This window comes from Carassius auratus, chromosome 3 (genome assembly GCF_003368295.1).
Source record: "Carassius auratus strain Wakin chromosome 3, ASM336829v1, whole genome shotgun sequence".
In the NCBI taxonomy this organism is placed as follows: domain Eukaryota; kingdom Metazoa; phylum Chordata; class Actinopteri; order Cypriniformes; family Cyprinidae; genus Carassius; species Carassius auratus.
The window spans coordinates 20,823,953-20,845,561 of record NC_039245.1 but is presented as its reverse complement, the minus strand read 5'-3'; the positions used below and the strand labels follow the sequence as shown (position 1 = coordinate 20,845,561).

Sequence of the window (21,609 nt, the reverse complement as noted above, 5' to 3'; positions counted from 1 at the left end):
CCCGCAGGTAACGTATCACTTCTGAAATCTTAATCATGAACTCAAGGCATACATCTACTGCCAGTAAAATGAGCCAAAAAAAAATTTAAAACTAAAATTATAAATATATAAATATTTCAATGAGTAATAAAGCAGAGTTCATAAAGCATCCCTTACAATTACAAAAAATCTTACTGATAATATTTTTGTAACTGTAAAAGAGCAGAGCTTCTTCTTTTGATGACAGTCATCCTATACAGGTTGTTCACAAGATTCAGAAGATGAATAGACATATTTAAAGAGAAATGTCACAAAACCTCACAACGATGTGTTGTCTGAATAACAGCACAATAGAAACTTATTAGGTTAGCCATGAAAGATACTTTAATGTTTTTTTACTCCAGTGTGTATCATATTAAACAACAAAAACAACAATAATAATAATATACCCCTGAAAGGCATATGTGCTTTGTGCAGGTCAAATACAGTTAGCATAAGTATTACAAGTACAAGAGCAACATGCTTCAAAAAAGTTAAACATTACAATACCTGGGAGTGTTATTAAAAGTGGAAGGAGGAGGAGAAGGGCAAAAATACATTATTAAATTACTATAACTCTTTGAAGTAAAATCTCATTGTTTCATAGTTTTGTTTCAGTGATTCTTTCAGAATAAGCTGAGGATTGAAATGTAAAAGGCTGATTAGTAGGCATGATTGGCCACAAAGAGAGACTCTCCAGCAGCAGCGCCCTTATCTCCTGAAGACACATACTTCCCAACACAGGCCTGGCTGTTGTTCTGGAGACACAGACACAAAACAGCAAGAAAAACTGGTTGCATGAATGGGTTTTTGTATAACCAGATCAGAAACCAGTAGATGATCTCAAGTCAATAAAACTTACGAGAGCTCTCTTTATGAACTCCTCCTGGCAGGCTTTGCTGTTCTCCTTCTTGCCACCCCAGGCTTTGAGGGCAGAGGCCTGCAGGGCACGACCGTAGGAGAAGGTCAGGGCCCAGGGCTTCTGCAGGGGACACTGGTTAATGGCATTCAGGTTGAGTGAGGCCTCCTCCTCACTCTGGCCTCCAGACAGGAAGGTGATACCTAAATCGAGAAAGAGGTGTGGTATGAGGTAATGATAATTACATGCTTAAGGAGTTATAAAAAGCAGGCCTGTGATAAGATAAAGACTCTGTCATGACTGAGTGTGTAATTGCAGTTGCTTTACTAACCAGGCACAGCGGGAGGAACAGTGCGGCGAAGAGCTGTGACAGTCGCCATGGCCACCTCCTGAGGGGTGTACTTCTGGGAACACGAGTGCCCGGCGGTCACCATGTTGGGTTTGAGCAGAGTGCCCTCCAAGTAGACATGGTGGTCTGACAGGGCCTTGTACACAGCAGCCAGAACCTTCTCGGTCACATACTGGCACCTCTTCAGGTCATGGTCTCCATCGGGAAGAATCTCAGGCTCCACGATGGGCACAATGCCATGCTGAGGAGAACGACGAGATCACTGTCAGTGATACAAATCTATTGAAATGAGGTGAAATTATTTCAATTATTACAAATTAATATAAATCATGATTTTATAATTTTTATTTTCATATTCACTACCATTAAAAGGTTTGGGGTGGGCAAGATGTTTTTCTTCAAGGCTGCATTTATTTAAATCAAAAATACAGTTAAAACAGCAATACTGTGAAATATTATTAGCATTTAAAATAAATGATTTCTATTTGAACGCATTTTAAAATATAACTTATTGCGGTTATGCAAAGCTGAATTTTCAGCATCATTTCTCTAGTCTTCAGTGTCACGTGATCCTTCAGAAATCACTCTGATATGCTGGTCTGTTGCTTAATGAGCATTTATTTATTATCATAATTAAGTGTCAACCAATTTATCACAAAGGGTTTCTGTTTACTAAAAAAATATAAACATTTCCCAATGCACACAAACTTAACAGATTATTAATCAAGTATATCTGGATATATATCTGTACGTGTCTCACCATTTGGCAAATGCTAGCGTAACGTGCGAGCACATTGGCGTTCTCAATGATGGCCAGTGTTGAAGGGGTTGTAGGGGTGATCTTCAGCACACACCTCCATTTAGCAAAGTCTGCGCCATCTTTCTTATACTGAGCGCAGCGCTCGTACAGTCCATCCAGACCTGAGAGCGCAGAGACAAATCAGGAATTACATTGAATGACATTCAATTCTGGACAAAGTCCATCTAATTCCAGCATTTAAGTGGATACAAAAGGTTATAAGATACCATGAGAAATTTTACTAACTGATAATCTAATTTATAGATAGTGATGGGATTTTCACCTTGTGTGGTGGTCTCTCCATTAGTGCCAGCCAGGGGAACCACACCCTTGTCAACTTTGATGCCAACCACCATGCCCCTCTCCTTCAGGAGCTGGGAGAAGAGTTTGCCATCATCGGTCTTCTGGTAGAGGGTCTCGTGGAAGAGGATGACGCCGCCGATGCAGGGCTTGACGCGGTCGTCAGCGGTGAACAGAAGCTGGCGGTACAGTCTCCTGTTCTCCTCGGTGTTCTCAGCATTGATGCTTTGGAACCGTTTGGCCACGCTACCTGCACAAGAACAAAGATTCGAGATTAAAGATTGCAGGAGCAAATGAATGGGTTGCTAACAAACACAAACGGAATGGCTTAAAGTACCTGTAGACTCATCTGCAGCCAGAATGCCTTTGCCAGGGGCAACAATCCTCTGAGCAATATCACTCAGCTCCTTCTTCTGCTCAGGAGAGAGGAATGGGTAAGCGTGAGGCATCTTGACTCTGTGGAGGAAGGTGTGGGAGACAGACAGACATTTATATGATCTCTGAGATTAAATTATTCAGAGTATCGGTGCAAACACACGAATCACATTACAGAAACAGTCACCTTAGAACAAGTAACGAATCGTGTGATTGTTAATCTAAGCCAAAGACTCTGAGCCAGGCTTCAGATATATTACGGGTGTGTGCTTAATCGTAAACCTTACAGAAAGCAGTTATTTTTCTCGCTGCTAACCACTTCTAGTGAACAACTTAACAATGAGTTTTGATCATAGACAGTAGGTTTTGATACAACATGTCCTTGAGATACAAACGCGTATGACCTCGTGTGGCTCACATAACGTCAACTCCTAACTTTAACGTTACATGATAACGGAAGCTAGAGTAACATTAGCTAAAAAAGTAAAGCAACTAAACTAGCTTTCGTTCATGTGTCAGACTACGTTTGTTTTTACTTGGATGTTGACGACTCGGCGTCTTATACAAAGAAAATAAAAAAAACTCACCTATTAAATGGAAGTCGAGGAGCGATTGTTTCCGAATCACACTTTCAGAGCAGCAACGCTATTTTGCGGTTGCAAGAGGACGCAATAAAGGATGGAAATTATTAATCAATTTTACAAGACGATAGCTGGACCAATCAGGACGCGAGTCTTATTTTGATTGACAGGCCTTAGAGACGATGATTGGCTGCTATGCTTTGGAAGGCGGGTTTAACAGTGACGCAACAATGAGGGAGTGTTTTATTACAATTGCAGGCGGGGTAGACGTTCCTGTGACACGTGACAGAGTTCACAGGAAACAGAGCTGGTAGGGACAATTTAAAGCGTTTCAATGGATGTAAGCGAATGCATACAGCCTTGTCATTCGTTTGCAGAGCATTTAGGTGTATTTAATGTGTAAGTAACAGGCTATAGACTAACACGAACGTGTATGTTTTTATTTTATTAAATTAAGTCTGATGTTAGTTACATTATATTGCTTCTCTGTCTACTGGACATTGAAGAACATCTTAACAAGAGGCTCTTATCATTCCAGTAACAAACGTCTAACACCCCCACTCAAGTTGCATTCAACCAAAGGCCAAATTAAATTTAGACAATAATTTAATGGCTGAAAGCCAGTCGTCCAGCTGAACATTATACAGGAGGTTATGATTTGTGAAAGGGGGTCTGAAAAGGCTCTTTGGGATGCTGAATACCAAGCAATACAAGTCAAAAAAGCTGGTTAGCATAATTAAATCATGATAAAATAAAACACAGATGATCAGTGTTTTGTTTTGTCTATCTGAGAAAGACAATTATTTAGAGAGTTAAGAATTATGTATGATTTACTGATGGAATAATACAGCCATTTGCTGAATTTTTTTAAGTATTTTTTAACAAAAATTATTATTAGTAGTAGTATTAATAATATTAATATTTGATAAAAACAACTGAATTAAATAATGCAACAGTAGAAAATAACCAAATAAATCAAATAAAAGCATATTAAAAAAGTAAAACTTACAGAATATAATCTTATTATACATTTCACAAGTACCGTATTTCTGCAATTTACACTTTGTACTACAGATTAACATTACCGTGTATTTGGATGAAGTGAGCAAGAGATACTCCCCAAATGGAGGCAGAGGAGGTCTGGATAGTCTGTGACACCCGTCCAGTGCCAGATGACCTGTATTTATTCAGATGGAGTGACCTTTGACACTCCTTGGGTTTGGCTAATCTTAGTAGCAGGCAAACCCACAATGCAAGCGGAGAAGGGCGATGTGACATTCATGCAGCAAAGAAAGGTTAAAAAGAAAAGCAGTGACTGCCATAGACAAAGTACATGATTATTATTGTTGTTGCTACATGCATGAATTATAGTATACATAAATACATCGCTGTTAAATAATGATGCAAAGGGAGTCTGGTGTATAGATGACTGCAATAATCTGAATTAAAATTCTGCATGATGTTCTCTGGTGTTACTCCATGCAATCCTATATAAATCTCCTCTACCCACCAGATTTCTGTCCTCAGAAAAGGGATCTACTGTCATTAGATCTTCTGTCAGGACCTTTCATCTCTCAAATATCTTATCTACATAATCGCTATAATCAGCAAGAGCTACATGAAAATAGAAAATAGAAAGCCTTTATAGAAAAGTGTAGAAAAAGTCCAACAAATAAACTGAACATTTTTGCAAGTGCATACAGTAAAATAAACAAAGCAGAAAATCCAAGACAATCCTACAAACAATGTAAAAGTGAATGTTTTATCTCACCATCAATGCTTGAAAGATAATAACTATTTTGTAAACAAAGCTTCATGAAAATCTTTGATTCATTTTAAAACCACCCATTTACAAAAATAGCACATATTTATATAGAAATTCTAAATAATTTTATATAAATAAATACCCCCCCCCCCAAAAAAACAAAAATTGTATACAAATTCCCATGATACAATAATGCCAAAGAGAAACTCACAAACAGCTCTATATTAGTTCTATTCATATTTATAGGCATGCCATATGGAGTTTGTGGACTGTTTAGTATAAAAATAATTAAAAAATGTTAATATCATGAAAATAAAAATGCACAATTCCTGAAATTAGTTCTTAGAGGAAAAATCATGTCAAAAATCATACAGTGGGTATCCAGCTTTAAGCAGGAAGAGACATTCGTCCTGTGACTTACATTAGAGGAGGGGCAGGAACAGTCCAGGCAGGATCGCAAAGATGGTGGACGGCAGTCACATGACTGGGCACACACTAAACGGCACTCGCAAGGAGAGAAACTCACGCAGCAGTCTGAACACTGACGATCACACTTGGCCTGCAAAGACAGAGAGCTGTTACACAATGCTAAAATTACTCAAAAGAGAGAACTGAATATAGCGGGAAGTGAGATTTAAATTGCGTTAGAGAACAAGGAACCTGTGATAAATCAAGCTACATCCGAGAAAACAAGAACTTACTATGATGGGTCTTACTGGGCTTGATGTTTAGCAACAGCCACAAATACTGACTCAGATTGTTCAGCAATTGGCTCACAGAAATATTTTGTAAAGTTTCCTCTGAAAGAGGAAGTGATGCTGAAGTACCTTGAGACAGTGATGACACCACAGCACAGTCGCAAGGAAAATCATATAGAGCCCCACAGAGATGATGATGACTGCAGGCAGCGGGAGCGACAGAGCCCACACAGGAACAGCCTGACCCCAGATGGATCCCACTAGATTTCATTACACAGAAGTAGATATTATGGAAAAATAAGCTTGATTTTGTATCTTGAATTAGTCTTTTATTGTTATTACTTTTTTTTCCAGAAAATAAACATTTTACTAATTGATTTTACTGTATGTTTAGAGAAAGCTTAGATTTAAGTGTAAAAAATTCTGACAAAACTCTTTGTGTGTGTGTGTGTGTGTGTGTGTGTGTGTAACGTTATGTTAGTGTGGATTTAATATATGTGGCCTTTCATTACAAGCAGTAGTAGTAGTAACTTTAGTAGTTGTATCAGTATTGCACAGAATGAAATAGAAAACATATAAAATCAATTAGTAAGGAAAAACGCTAACATTAGTAGTTTGGTTTAGGAACACACAGCTATGAGGCGCCGTGTAGGATTTAAATCAAACTTCGCTTATCAATACATACATAAAACACGTGCATATACACCTATAAATTACTCGCATATACATGCATACTACTGAATGTTCAAAAATACATATATAAAATACACGTGAACACTAATATGAAATCGATACCAATACATATAATGTTAGCAATGTATGCATACACACTTGTGAATAACTTGCGTATACATATAAACTTGACACGTGCATACACCTACAGACACTCACATATACATATTAACTTGATCCATGCATATACACCTATTAAACACTCGCACATACATATAAACTCGCTGCATACAAACACAACTGCACATACTCGCACATACATATAAACTTGATCAGTGCATATACACCTATTAAACACTCGCACATACATATAAACTCGATGAGCGCATACACATCCATAAAACACTCGTGCATACATAAACAATAACATTTACTAACGTATACAGTTCAGATGAGAAAAACATGTGTACATGTATATATGCGAGTGATTTCATATGTGGATGTGCGTGAATTTTCAGTATAAACGGAAGGCATTTCAGTGTAAACGGAAGGCGTTTAAGTGTGAACGGAAGTAACCAAATTTGCAATTGTGGACAGGGATCTGTGTCATTCCTAATCGTTTGCTCAGTCATTCAAAAAAAAAAAAGTTTTTAATAACAAAACGAAATCGGAATGTTATATATATATATATATATATATATATATATATATATATATATATATATATATATATATATATATATATATATATATATATACACACACACACATGAACTGGAAGATTCTTGATCAATTTTTTTTCCCCCCAAAACTGATACATTTAGTAGATAAAATGTACTCTATAGTTAAAAAAAGGTTGTAAAATGTCTTTATACACTTTGTTTTTGTCTTTAATCATATACTGCATTGTGGTGCACTTTGAGATGAATTGTCCACAGACCATGCTCTTTTTTTTTCTTTTTTTTACAATGCCCTTTATTCACGAAACATGTTTTATTAGGTTGTGCTTGATTTGATTACCTTTGATTATCTTGATTTCAAAATTGTGGATTTCAGGAACAGAATGTAGTAAAACTTTAAAACTGGTTAATAAAACAAAATTTGTATCAAACAAGGTTTTTTTTTTTTTTTTGCAAATGATGTTTAACTATTACACTGATAAAGTACACATCCACCATCCCCTGCATCAGATAATAAAAAACTTAATTCTGAGAAGGTTGGGTTTACCCATGTCTTCATGTATGTGTGCAGTAGTGGCTCATATATAACTTAAGAATGAGTCTCCCCCATTAGAAGAGCTTCTGCAAACTAGGAACAAAATAACAGGCAGAAGTGCAAGTATCAAACTCTGCTGATTTGTAACATATACATTAATTACAAACAAACATTCTCCACATGAACTGTAGGCTCTCATGCACTTCCATGTGAAACCTTTTTTAATAAGGAGAAAAAAAAAAGTTAAATAGTTGTTACTGCATACGAGTCTTTATATATAGTTCTTTATTCTCAATGACACCAAATATCTCAGACACTGAACATTTCATAACACCGGCGAGTTCAAGGACCATAATATCACACTCGTCAGCAGTAAGTTAATTGGCAGTGTCCATCTAGAAAAAGGTGAGAATTTCACAATTTCACTTCTATGCAATCTTCACGAAATAGTCCCAGTCCCACTTGAGCTTAGCCATTTTCAGAAATAAAACCCTTTCGCACAGGAGTTTAAAATATTCTAGCTGAGCCCCAGCTTGAGTTTCTTTAGGCGACCGTTATTTTAGAATGTACCGCCTTAATGTTTCCATGGCGACGCGTCATGCTTGTCATGTGAAACAACACAGCCACGATAGATCTGTATGACACATGGATCGCTTTTATTTTGTTTTGTTCAAAATATTTGCAAGCATACTCACTATATTATGAAGTTATGATATTCCGATTCTGTGCAAATAGCTTAAACACTTAATTCTGAAAATGGCTAAGTTCACTAGTGGGACTTAGTTGGGAACACATTTTATATTTTTTAACTAGAGGCAAAACTGTCTCTCTCTCTCTCCCTGTGTGTATGTGTGTGTGTAACGTTAACTTGCATAGCGTTTGGAAGTTATTTCGTGAAGATTGCATAGAAGTGAAATTCTCAACTTTTTCTAGATCGAGACTGCCAGTTACTTTACCACTGACAAGTGTGATATCACGGTCCGTGAACTTCGCCGGCGGATGATCGCATCGTTTGCGGTGTTATTGATGCTTTGTATGCCCAGGGCTCGAAGGCCGAAACAAAGTGCGCGATTTAGATTGTGTTTCTGACTGCAGGCAGAGACTGCAGGTGAGCAGGCAACACAAACTGATGGTAATTGATCTTATAATAGTGGGCGAAAAAAGAACATTCCGCAAAATGCTTCAGGTGTAGCACAATCCCGGTCCATGATTGCAAATGCGGTATTTAGACAGGTTACTTCCGTACACGCTTAAACGACTTCCTTTTAAACTGAAACGCCTTCCGTTTACACTGAAATGCCTTCCGTTTATACTGAAAATTCACGCACATCCACATATGAAATCACTCGCATATATACATGTACACATGTTTTTCTCATCTGAACTGTATACGTTAGTAAATGTTATTGTTTATGTATGCACGAGTGTTTTATGGATGTGTATGCGCTCATCGAGTTTATATGTATGTGCGAGTGTTTAATAGGTGTATATGCACTGATCAAGTTTATATGTATGTGCGAGTATGTGCAGTTGTGTTTGTATGCAGCGAGTTTATATGTATGTGCGAGTGTTTAATAGGTGTATATGCATGGATCAAGTTAATATGTATATGTGAGTGTCTGTAGGTGTATGCACGTGTCAAGTTTATATGTATACGCAAGTTATTCACAAGTGTGTATGCATACATTGCTAACATTATATGTATTGGTATCGATTTCATATTAGTGTTCACGTGTATTTTATATATGTATTTTTGAACATTCAGTAGTATGCATGTATATGCGAGTAATTTATAGGTGTATATGCACGTGTTTTATGTATGTATTGATAAGCGAAGTTTGATTTAAATCCTACACGGCGCCTCATATATTTCAGATGGTCTGCTGTTATTCTATCCCACCGACAGGCTTTGTTCATTTTAAGTTTGTCAATAGCATAACATACTTCCTCCAGCCTGCACTACACCATCACTGTAAGGTATCTCACTTATGTTAGACGTCACTCCTCACACAGTTAAAAATGTTCTCATAGTGTCTCCTCCATCGCTCTGCAATGTTTTCATGTTCAGTAATACCATCAATACAAGAAGGCAGTGGCATCTTGCTGTTGTTAACCACTTTCACCTCCTTCCAGAACTCATAAACATTATTAGTTTGTAGCTTTCTTGCCATGGAGTTTGGCCTCCGTCTGCTCATTTCTTTCATAAAACGCACAGCATATTTGAACCTTGCATTAGACCCTACCTTGTGCTCACAGACTGGGCCATGCCTAGGTTTGCCTGCTAAGGACCATCTTCTAAATGCATCTGTTGCCTCCATATGAACATCATGGACATATTCATTCCACCCTGGTCTTACAATATTTTGTTTACCCACTTTACTTCTTAGTGGTTCACCTCCATCAACTAAACAGTTCACAATTCTATCATACATTGCACATAGGTCATTATCGTGACTTACATTCTTACATCTGCTATCCACACACATAACTGCATCAACAGGTAACTCAAAATTTCTCAAGTTCCCATCAGTCGGTAACTTTGCAGGTCATCTTCTGTGAGCCTTGCCTAGTCCAGTATCTCACCTGGTTTATGGCTGTCACTACAAACAAGCTCAGCTAGACCCTTTACATTTTGAATATGGTCCCCTTCTCCATGGAAATCATTATGCACAGAATTAAGTTTATCCAGATCTTGAATAGCTAAAAAAGTGTCTTGCAAACACACCACATCAGCATTCTCAAAAGGTTTGCCAATAACAGTGCATCCAGCATCCTGTCCAAGCTGCAGACCGCGGGAGTTATAAGACACAACTCTCATAGCAGTTTATCATTGTTTAACATGCATGGGATGCCCTTGACTCAGGCACACTCATCTCTACATCAAGTGGTGCTTTAATACCTGCCCCTACCGCAGCCCTCTACCGGAGCCCTAGGCTTGCGATTCTCATAGAAGCAACCTTACAGAGGTCCCTTCTGGCCACATCTGCGGTGCATACATCTCTGCTACTTCCTTGCATTCAGCTGTAACTTTGAAGGAGCTGTAGCGAGTATACTCCGAGCCAATCTTCTGACAAGTCACATCTCTGGAAAGTTGTCCTTTTAAATATCTAACCAGAGTCTCTGAGTCTAGGTCGGGAGAAAGCTTTGTCACGAACACACTCATCTGCTTAGTTGTCACTGAATGTATGTTCTACACTGAACCAGTTCCAACTATTCCATAGGTCTTCTTCTCTCTGGGAGGATTCATACTATTTTTGATCTGTACTGCAGCAGTAGATAGTTTTCCATAGCATTGCTTGTGCTTGCAATGCTTTAATATACGGCTCCATGCAGGTGACATCGCTACCTCATTCCCCAGCTGTCTCCTCAATGACGGGCAAGGTAGAGAGTCTGGGTGCAGGCTCCCTGTGACTTAGTCCATGGAGCTGTGCCTCTTCACTGGCCATGGTTGTGGCTGCATTCCCCTTGCTGGCACTGGGATGATCAATCACACTTGGTCGTTTAAGAATGTCTGTAGTTATTCCACAAAGGTTCTCACATTCAGTCGACTGCTTACTCATAGTATTTTTCATGGATGCCAACTCTTATTAACCAGGCAAGAGACATCGAGACTATTAAAAGTGATAGGACACAAAGTGAGGAACATTCTCACCCTCCTCATTCAGTAGTTTAAGACAACTCTTAACATTGTTCACATCTTTCAGTTGCCGTTTGTGAGCTACACAATGCTGCCCTGTGCCAGGACACAGTTCAAACAGGACCTTCTTGGAGTGTTCAATCCACTCTGATCCAAAGTGATTTACAGCCATCAGGATAATGTCATCCTGAGGCACAGTCTTCAGTTAGACAGAAAGGAAGCTTAACAGTTCATAGTCTTGCCATCCATAGTGGTGTTAATCTCAGGTTTAATCCTTTGTTTGATAACATGCCGTGCCTCTCTGTCATCGGCGGCCATCTTGAAAAAGGAATTAATTTATTAAACTCTAAATTTCTAATACAAGAGCAAATTGCTTCTATAATGTACACTTAAAAATTCTGCAGTCCATTCTCTGCCCCTATGCATGTCAGGTTATTGAGAGACAAATGTCAGAAGACAGTCATGCAAGAATGAGGCATAAGGAATGACACCGGCCCAACCAGAAACTTTGTAGGAAGTGTTAGTCTCGAAAGATTTCACTTAGATTATTCTGTCATGTAACCTCTTAACCCATATGAAAAATGAACATGTGACTGTTGTTGTCTTGATGCTTGATTGGGATCAGGGGCCTGTGCTATGAAGCTGGATTAACTGGCTAGCCAGGTAAGTTTCTGTTTAGTTTGCACCAATACTGGGTTTAAGGTAGGCCTGGGCGAAAAATCGATTAAATGAATTAATTCGAATTTTTTGTTACAGGCGATTTAAAAAATAAGTAAATCGAGTTTTTGTGTAATGGCGCATTTTTGGCTCCCCGGAGCTTCCGTAGCGTTAGTTTCACATGGCAGTATGTTAAGCGACAACAACAACATCATAGCACACACGAAACAGCAAGCGACAACATGGTTACTGGTGAGAGTTGGAAGTTTGTTCCCAAGAAAGGAATAAAATCATCTGTTGTTTGGAACTAGAATGGGTTTGCTGCGACAGACGTGGAGCAAGAGACCCCACGCGGCCTAAAGCCCATCGCAGTCAAAAGCAGCAGCACCAGCACCAGCCGAATGTGAAAATGGGGGTTACATTTGTCTTGCTTTTGATTAGGGCTGCTCTGATCACGATCGGCCGATCGTTAATGCGCATCTCGTCAGTAAAGCCGGTTTTCTAATCGGCGGTAAATTCCCTCAGGTGCGTGATTTCACATCGAGCAGCTGTTACTACAAGGAGCCATAACTGAGAAGATGCGCTAATCCACTTCATTTTCAGCGTTTATTTGCGCATCTCTCAGTTAACAAACGGCTCTGTGTAGTAACAGCTGCTCGATGTGAAATCAGGCACCTGAGGGAATTTACCGCTGATTAGAAAACCGGCTTTACTGACAAGATGCGCATTAACGATCAGCCTATCGTGATCGGAGCAGCCCTACTTTTGATTAAATAAAAGCAAAATTTGTAGGGGGGGAAATCGGAAAAAAATCGGAAATCGAATTAAAACCGCCCAGCCCTAGTTTAAGGTACCATGTAAGTGGCTTGGCTTTTAGCTGCGCTCATTGCCATAGTAACTTACACTCCACGCTAACCTGTTCCGGGGCATCAAAACCATCAGATGTGAGAAAAGTGACATATAAAGTCACTCCCCCATTTTCATTGGGTCCAAATGAATGGTCATTAATAAAAAAAAATAAAAAAAATAAAACAATAATAATAATAATAATAATTCTGGCTTTAATGAAAATGACTTAAGTTATTTGGTTGCACTTTATTTTACAGTACGTGTACTAACATGTACTTATAGTGTACTTACAGTGTATTTATCTAAGAAAGTTCTGGTAACACAACATGGGGTAGGGTTAGGTTTAGGGGTAGGTTCAGGGTTAGTACCTAGTTATCACATAGTTATTGTAATTACTATAATAAGTACATAGTATGTACATGAGGAACAGGACTGTAAAATAAAGTGCTACCAGTTATTTTCTTTGATTTATATAGTTATTATATGATTCGTATTATTATTAATCCATTACACACAAGCAATTTTAGTTAAACAGTCATTATAAATCATTTATTTTAAATGGATATCAATGTATACCGATCATGTAATATAAATAAGCTGCAGTATCAATAGATAACTCTATTTTAATGCATGTGAACTTACATGCTCGAGTCGCTATCGCTAAATATTTTCAAATGTATAAACTTAACAAGTTTCACTTGTGACTGCACTGATACAACAAGATAATTTATTTTATTTTTCCTCTTTCATGTTTCATATTACATTTAAATTGGTCATATTCTTTAATCTCTAAACATTTGGCAAAACCTTTTATCTTTAGTTTTGAATCTCGCTAGGTCTCTTGTGAGAAGTAAATCAAACATGCTTTGTGTTGCAAGGCCCGTGATTGGCTGTTCGCCAGTGATGTCACACATTCATGTGCACGCGCTTCACAAACTCAGGATCAAAGCTCAAAAAGAGTTTGATACCGCAGCACCACCTCACGACACTACTGCGCAGACTCTTGCTCCAAACCGTCTCTCTTTCACACACACAGCATGCACACACACTCACACACACACAACAAGCAAAACTCTTTAATTGAACGGTCAATAGCAAATACTTAAACTAAAAACAAATACGTACAGTAGCTAATTCAGAAGCGCCAGATTGTCGTAGCAAAGTCAGAATGACCTCCTCTCCTAGGTTCACAAAACAGTCATCCATAAAATGCGTTGCTGTTCTGTTGTAGGTAATCTTAAAAATTCCTAATGCCTCTACTTTCGGAAGGCCAAATAAAGTGCTTTAGCTTTCACCTAGATACACACAGCATCTCCGTGACATGACTACTTCAACACTAACTGTGGTTACTGAAACCACGTCTTCTTTCTTAGCATGAACATTTGAGGGGCATTACGCAAATATTTCCACATAATGATGTAGACATGTGGGGCGTGTTTGAATGAGACGTTTTAGGAGGGCATGGATTGGATTAAGAAAAAAAAACAAAAAACAAACAAAAAATAAAAATATTCAGTTAGACAGTCTGTCATACACTCAGAATGTTTTTTTTTTTTTTTTTTTATCTTTAAGGGTAGTGTAAGAATCCACCCGACAGCCCAAAAAGCGGAATCCAGCGGCCTGGTCGAAGGTTTAATGCGCATTTAGTCTTTTTACTTGCGCTTCTGAATTTATCAGGAATTAGTTTGAGTTTTAGTCTAGCTCCGTGTTCAATCTGACTCCAGTTTCACGTGATCATTAAATTTGGGTAATATTTATATCAAAAGATATTGATATTGATAGTGTAATAGATATTGGTTGTGTAATAACTGAAATATTTGAAAAGAAGAGAATATTCAGAAGAGATCAGAATAAATCAAATATAACAATTTATTATCAGTCAGATAAATATGTATTATGCCAATTAGTCAATTCAACGATATCAAATTAAAACAACACATCAATTCTCAAAGATAATTCTAGGAGTAAAAGACCCGACTTCAGGAAAATACATAGTATAGCTACAGAATCACCCAGCAATATTTTTATCACTCCCCTTATATACCCAAATAAGAAAAACAAAGAAATCTTCAAATCAGTTGTAAAAAACATAAAGACCCTTTGGCTTGTTAGGTTCTCATGTCCCCAGTGTCACACCTGGCTTAGAGATAAACACACCCCTTCCTCAGAACACAATTCTACAAAGGCTTTCAATATTTCTCACAATACAAGTGACTGTGTGATTGGTAAAATGGTCTCAGTTTCACAGTAGAGACAATAAAACAATATATTCACAAGATATAACATGGCATTTGGATATTATTGTTTTTGGGGGAGAAGAGTGAGAGTCAGAGGCAGGGAGGGGAGAGGAGAGGGAGGAAGGGGTCGCTGTTGTTTGCTCTCTTTGAAGATTTCTTCTCCAGATCTGTTTTATTGTTTTATGGTTTTGTGTGCGGCATGGCATCTGTTACATGTGAGTTCCCTGAGTTTAATGGCTTCACATGGAATTAATTTCATAAGGAAATATGTTCACTCCTTTCACTATGTCTAATACTAGAGCAAATAATCAGAATCAGAATCAGAATGAGCTTTATTGCCAGGTATGTTTACACATACGAGGAATTTGTTTTCGTGACAGAATAGCCTATAATGTACTGCATATGTTTATTCATTGATCAAGTGACCGATGGCCTCTTCAGTAAAAGGCCTGGAGGAGGGCTGGGAGAGAGAGCAGGAGGATGTAAGTGAGAGAGAGGGGCGAGAATGACTCAGCCCCACCCAGAATAGATGGGACGTTGTAGAGAGTGTTAGTCAGGAAGAAGGAGAAGGGAGAGATCTGGATGAAGACTGTGCTGTTGATCTGTGCTGTGGAGTTTGGGCTTGTCTGACTGTCTGGGGAAATGGACAGAATACCAGTCTGAACCCACATGCCATCCCTTCTACACAGCAGAGGACTGCCGTCATCATCCTAAATGAGAGTGTGCCAGAAAGACTGTTACAAACGTCATGCTAAACATACAGTGGTACATTTCTAGGAAGCAGCAAAATTGTACAGTGTAACTCGAATCTGTTTCAGTTTGAGAAACCAAATGATAAGCCTGAAGGACTGAAAAAGACTCTGCAAATACCTGCTGAACGTTCAAACGCTCTGTGCAGATGTTGATGCCTGTGTTGCCTGAAAGATCGCAGTTTACAATGGTGATCTGGAATTCCCGAAAAGGTAGAAATGCTTATGATGGAAGAAAAACAGATTAGAAACAAACAAACTTTAGATGTCATTAAATGTATTGACAAAGAAAGTCTGAACAAATTGTTATATAAACTCACACATAACTTCTGCTGGGCTCCAACCAATTACTGAACATTGAGTACCAGGGCCAAAGCTTGGACCAAACATGTCAACCACTAAATTTCCAACTTGATTAAATGGATAAGACAGTTGCAGGAGTGCTACACCATTGCCTAAAACATCGTCAAAAAAGACATTTGTCACATCAGCTTGCACTGTGATGCTGGAGCAGTCCCACTGGACAACGTTGAGGATGACTGCCAATCCATTCATATCAGTTAATCTGAAAAATGAGATGCTGAATGTCAGGGCACAAGTTGTCAGTATTTCAGTAACTGATTTCATATAAAATTATGTTTTCCTTAAATTATTACCTGGCAACGCAGCTAGCAGAGGTCATGACGAATTGGTCAGAGACCAAAGTTCCTACACACATCCGTTTATTGTTATAAGTTACACTGGCCATCCATGGCCATGAACCTGCAGAACCTCCACACAATGTCGCTGGAGAGAAAAGCGAGACGGGAGGAGAGGTCAATGTAAATGGCAGCTAAAGGGAAGTGTAAGGAAGCTGTAAGACCATTTCAATGATGGACAATTTCATTTTGCTTTGTCATAGTGATATTAAGATACATACGCTGAGTAGGACAAGTCTCATTGTTAACAGGAGTAGTGGAGTTAAAACGGATGAAACCCGTATTATTCAAGCCAACATGCTGACTGATCCAGTTCTGGTACTTAGACACTCTGGCGTACACGCCGGGAAAATTAGGCAGAGCACAACCCTGACCGAAACTCACAACGCCAGCCTGGATCCAATTAGAGCCCTGTTTAATGACCAGTGGTCCTCCCGAGTCACCCTGTACAGTTAAAGAGAATATATATATATATATATATATATATGTATATATATATATCTATATATATATATATATATATATATATATATATATATACACACACACACACACACACACACACACACACACACATGCACACACACACACACACACACACACATATATATATATATATATATATATATATATATATATATATATATATATATATATATACAATATATATACAATAAAACAATATATATTAGTATGTATAAAATGTTATTATTGTATTAAAAAGTACCTGACAAGAATCTTTTCCACCTTCCAATGGTCCAGCGCACATCATGTTGTCTGTTATTGATCCTTTATAAAGGCAGTTACATTTACTGTTTCCAACTACGGGAACATCCATCCTCCTGTAGGATTTGAGGTGAAGGAAGGGATTCTGCGAAAGGCAGAGATTTGATTACTATACTGATCTTTATAATTTAAAAAAAGAATCCAAAACATTTATTTTTTTAAAACTGTGTAGCTTTTACTTCCATTTTCAATTTGAACTAAATAAAAATGAAATAAATGTTATATTATTTCGGGTAAATAAAACCCCCACTTTAACAAAACCCAAATCTTTTAAATTCTGGATGTAAAAAAAAATATATATATATTTTTGTCTTGAATAAAATCAGTGGATAAACATGCATTTAAACTATGTTAACATATTTCAAAAACAAAAAACTTACTACAAATTACTAAAACTTCTAAAAAATAACAACTAATTTAATAGAATAATAAAAACTACAAAAATTATTCAATTATACAAAAATAACACTGATTTAAACAATTAATGTGGTTTCATTAAATGCATCTGATGTTTACAAATATTTCAGGTGTGCAATAGGGCTTGGCAATCTCCAGTGTTTTAATTTGCAGTACGTGTCCACTGGTGTGGTGCTGAGTAGACATTACCAATACATTCTTGTCAATACAAATCTATATGGCACAAATGGAAACAGTATGATAGTAATACTATGATATTCCAATTCCCAAAGTCAACTATTGTTTAAATTTGCAAAAGAGGAATTAATTAAATTGGCGAATTGGTAAGTATTTATTAGTATTTGGAAATTTTTGCCAGGAAGTTGACACGGAGATGGGAATAGGAGTGCTGCCCACTAGGTCAAATATATATGATGTTTTTACCTGGCCATAAAAGCAACCTTAAAAAATGTATGATGTATATTTTATGCCCCGATTTAGATTTCAAGTGTCTGGCACCAGGTGGCAAGCATAAAAATAGCTTCTTACCGCCTGAATTAACATGTCCCCAACCTGTGACCCACATTGTGTCACTGTTGAATGTGCTTCCCTCTGCCGCCAGACAGACTGGTTGGATGTAATTACTGAAGGACACAGGTGAGGAGAGACGCAGCAGAGCCATGTCATTGTCATTAAGAAGGTGGTTGTATTCTGGATGAAGTATGATTTGAGAGACGTTTCTGGACAACTCGTGTTGATTGAATAGTTCTTGACTCTGCCGACCCAGATACACGGTATAGGCTGAAAGACTGGAACTGCTTTAAAAGAGAACAATGACCAAGTTCACAGTCATATCCATCAAGGTGAAGGGAACATGTTGTTAAAGGTGTTTATGTGAGTACCTTTGAAAGCAGTGAGCTGCTGACAGAACCCAATCACTGTTGATGAGTGATCCACCACAGAAATGTCTCCCATACTGGTGAAGGCTGGCTTGCCATGGCCAAGCGCCGGCAGACGCATTCATTCCCCCCACAATTTTTGTATTGAGAAGTGCACTGCCACATGCTTTTAACAAGGGACGGAAAGGATCATTACACTGGCAATCTCAGAAAAAGGTTAAGATGTTACTCAGTAAAGTTTATGATCTAGTAATGAAAGGATATTTACCTAAAGATTGGCAGTCACACCCTGGAGGAGATGTCACAAGATCAAATTAAAAAAAAGAGACTACTCATATTTACCAAATCCATCAAGTAGCTGGGGTACATTTGAGAGTCATTATCTTATTATTATCTACCTACTTATCTTTGTAATCTCATATGCAATAAAAATACTGTAATGTCCAATAAAATAAAAAAATACCTATTTGAGAAAACCTTTCTCCAGAATAATTTAGAAATTGGCACAATTAATGTATTTTAAGCACCACATGAAATTAATTTTAGCATCTGGTCTACAATTATAGCATCTGCAGATACACAGATCATAAAAGTAATAATAAATATAAATAATAGAATTGGTAAAAAAAAAATTAGTACTACATTGTGTTTTTGTATTGTTTTTTTAATTATTTAATTAATTTTGTCAGAAGCAAGTAACAGATTTTATAAAGAACAAGATATAAAGATGAAGGCATTTACCTTTGGTCAGGACATTGATCACAAAAACGAAACTTAGTGTCCAGAACATCATCTTTCTGATTGAACTGCTGACTCTGAACTTATATATATCCCCTAGATCCTGATTCCTGCCATAAACACACCTCTGCAGATTTTTCCACTGAAGCCTGAGTTGCCCTGGTCACACCTACAATGGAGATGACAAAAAAATGTAAAATATTCAGACAAAGATTCTTTTTTACATATTAAATGGACAAACTTGATTGCCAGCATGAAGTAACTATTTGAACTTTACATACTGTAAAGGGCATTTTGACTCTAGGCTACATTTATGTTTTATGTATTTGCTTCAGAACTTAATAACTAAACAAAATTAACTCTGACTTTATATAATTTCGAAGTTTTAACTTTAGATCAATATTTTAAATAATGTAGTTTGTTTCTCTCAGTTTCGTATAGCTTTCTAATCACAATATTGATATTAATGTACACTACTATAGTACATTAAAGTGCCCCATTATGGACTTTTGAAAATTAACTTTCATGCAGTGTGTTACACAGCTCTAACTGAATGAAAACATCCTGCAAAAGTCTAAATCTAACAGTTCACCGTGTATAAAGTTATTGTCTTTCAAAAACCAGAGTTGACTCTGTTTCAATCTGTTTCAAGTTGATGTCAACATGAAATATAAGCATATTTATGTCTGCTCATTCGTTGTGCACACAGACTCAGCAAAACTTGAAAAACACCCCACTATGGAAGCCTTAGGAACTTTTCATCGAACAATTACGATTTTTTTTTTCTCAGAATTGTGTGATATAAATTCAATTGTGAAATTTGCGTGATATAAAGTCAAAATTTGTGTTATATAGTTGCAAGTTCTAGTCAGAATTGCAAGATATAAACTTGCAATTGTGAGAAAAAAGCAAGTTTATATCTCACAGTTCTGAATTTGTTTCTCAAAATTGTGTGTTATAATGTCAGAATAGCAAAATATGAACTCGTCAGAATTGTGAGATAAAATGTCGCAATTATCTTGTTTTATTTTTCATTCAGTGGTGTAAATGGGCTACTGCATACCCCTCCCTCAAACATCAGATTCCTGTGGAGAAGACACTGTGCATGGAGATGGAACACTTCATGTGCATTTTGGTCTTGCGGACTTACAATGGCTTTGTTTCTCACTGAACAAAATGTTTGGGAGTCGTTGAGCAAAAAAGGGAAAACAATAAATGCATATTATAAGACCTTGCACGCATGTCAACCTGTTGTGAGGGACTCCCAAAACCAAAATATGATCCTTTCATAACTTCATTAAAGAGGAGCACTTTAATATATCAAGTGCAAAAATACACTATGAAAATGACATGGCTTTGAATTAGTTCCTATTGATATTAACAAATCTTTATGTTCACATATTTGTTTGACAATTAAACTGGTTTTGCAAGTTTTCAAGCAGCATAAAACTATGCAGCATCACAATAGGAGTTTCCAGTGTTGTTTCAATCTGTTTTTAAAAGATTGTAACATCTGACCTTTGAATGTACAAGTGTACAAAAGTGCAATGCTGAAAAAGACAAGTGAAGTGAATCTTTCATGCCATCAAAAATGTTTCTTAGGTAACAATGATTCAATGTCAGCTATACATAATAACCTTTAAGAGTATATTTCATATATTATTGTTATATTATGCATATTTGTCTTCTTTTAAACCCACATATGACATAATATTTTATTTATTACTCTAGGGAAGGCTTCCTTAGTGCTTTAAGTTTTGGTTTATATTTTCAGTCACTTATGAAGTTTCAAGTGTTAAGCATTTAGTTTTTTTTTTCATTCAAACTTTTATTTTATTTATTAGGATCATAGGATCATGGTCACCTGCAGGTCAGAGTGAATCAGGCCTGTATAACAGCACTGGCCCCCTGGAAGAGCTCTCACTGGATGGAACAGGGTGTAACCATGGGAATGGTTTGCATAAGGATGGTTGTCACAACAGATGCCTCCAACAAATGTTGGGGAGCACTGTTCGAAGGCATAACGACTTTTGGCCACTGGTCAAAATGGAGAAAGGCTTCCACATCAACTGTATGTCCAAATTATCAAGGAGAAATGTTCCCTCAAAGGAGTGGATGCTCCATCCGCAGATGATTCAGAGGGTCTGGGAGATCTTTGGCAAGGCCAATGTAGACCTATTCACCTTACAAGACAACTTTCCCTCCCCAATTTATTACTCAAAGACCAAGGACTTGTTTGCCCACGATTGGCCCAACTTCATTCTTTATGCATTTCATCCAATCACCCTGACCCCCAAAGTTATTCAAGGCAATCAGGGAACAAAAACGCAAG

The 21,609-nt window shown here is 37.4% G+C and overlaps 1 protein-coding gene and 1 pseudogene across 2 annotated transcripts; both read right to left on the bottom strand.

Annotated features, from left to right (window-relative positions):
• Positions 1-340: 340 nt before the first annotated feature.
• On the bottom strand, positions 341-4,456 carry LOC113050314 (fructose-bisphosphate aldolase A-like). Of its 2 annotated transcripts, none has more exons than XM_026213171.1 (7): positions 4,367-4,456; positions 2,663-2,781; positions 2,309-2,575; positions 1,987-2,147; positions 1,209-1,467; positions 881-1,080; positions 341-776 (listed from the first exon to the last, which is right to left on the bottom strand). In XM_026213171.1, exons 2-7 carry the CDS (start codon positions 2,772-2,774, stop codon positions 681-683), a joined length of 1,095 nt encoding a protein of 364 aa, XP_026068956.1. In that variant the 5' UTR covers positions 2,775-2,781; positions 4,367-4,456; the 3' UTR covers positions 341-680. The 2 variants fall into 2 exon arrangements, with proteins under 2 accessions (XP_026068956.1, XP_026068946.1); XM_026213161.1 differs by lacking the exon at positions 4,367-4,456 and adding an exon at positions 3,288-3,386.
• A 10,290-nt stretch (positions 4,457-14,746) lies between these two features.
• LOC113050439 (polyserase-2-like) lies at positions 14,747-18,651 on the bottom strand (annotated as a pseudogene).
• Between the last annotated feature and the right edge of the window lie 2,958 nt (positions 18,652-21,609).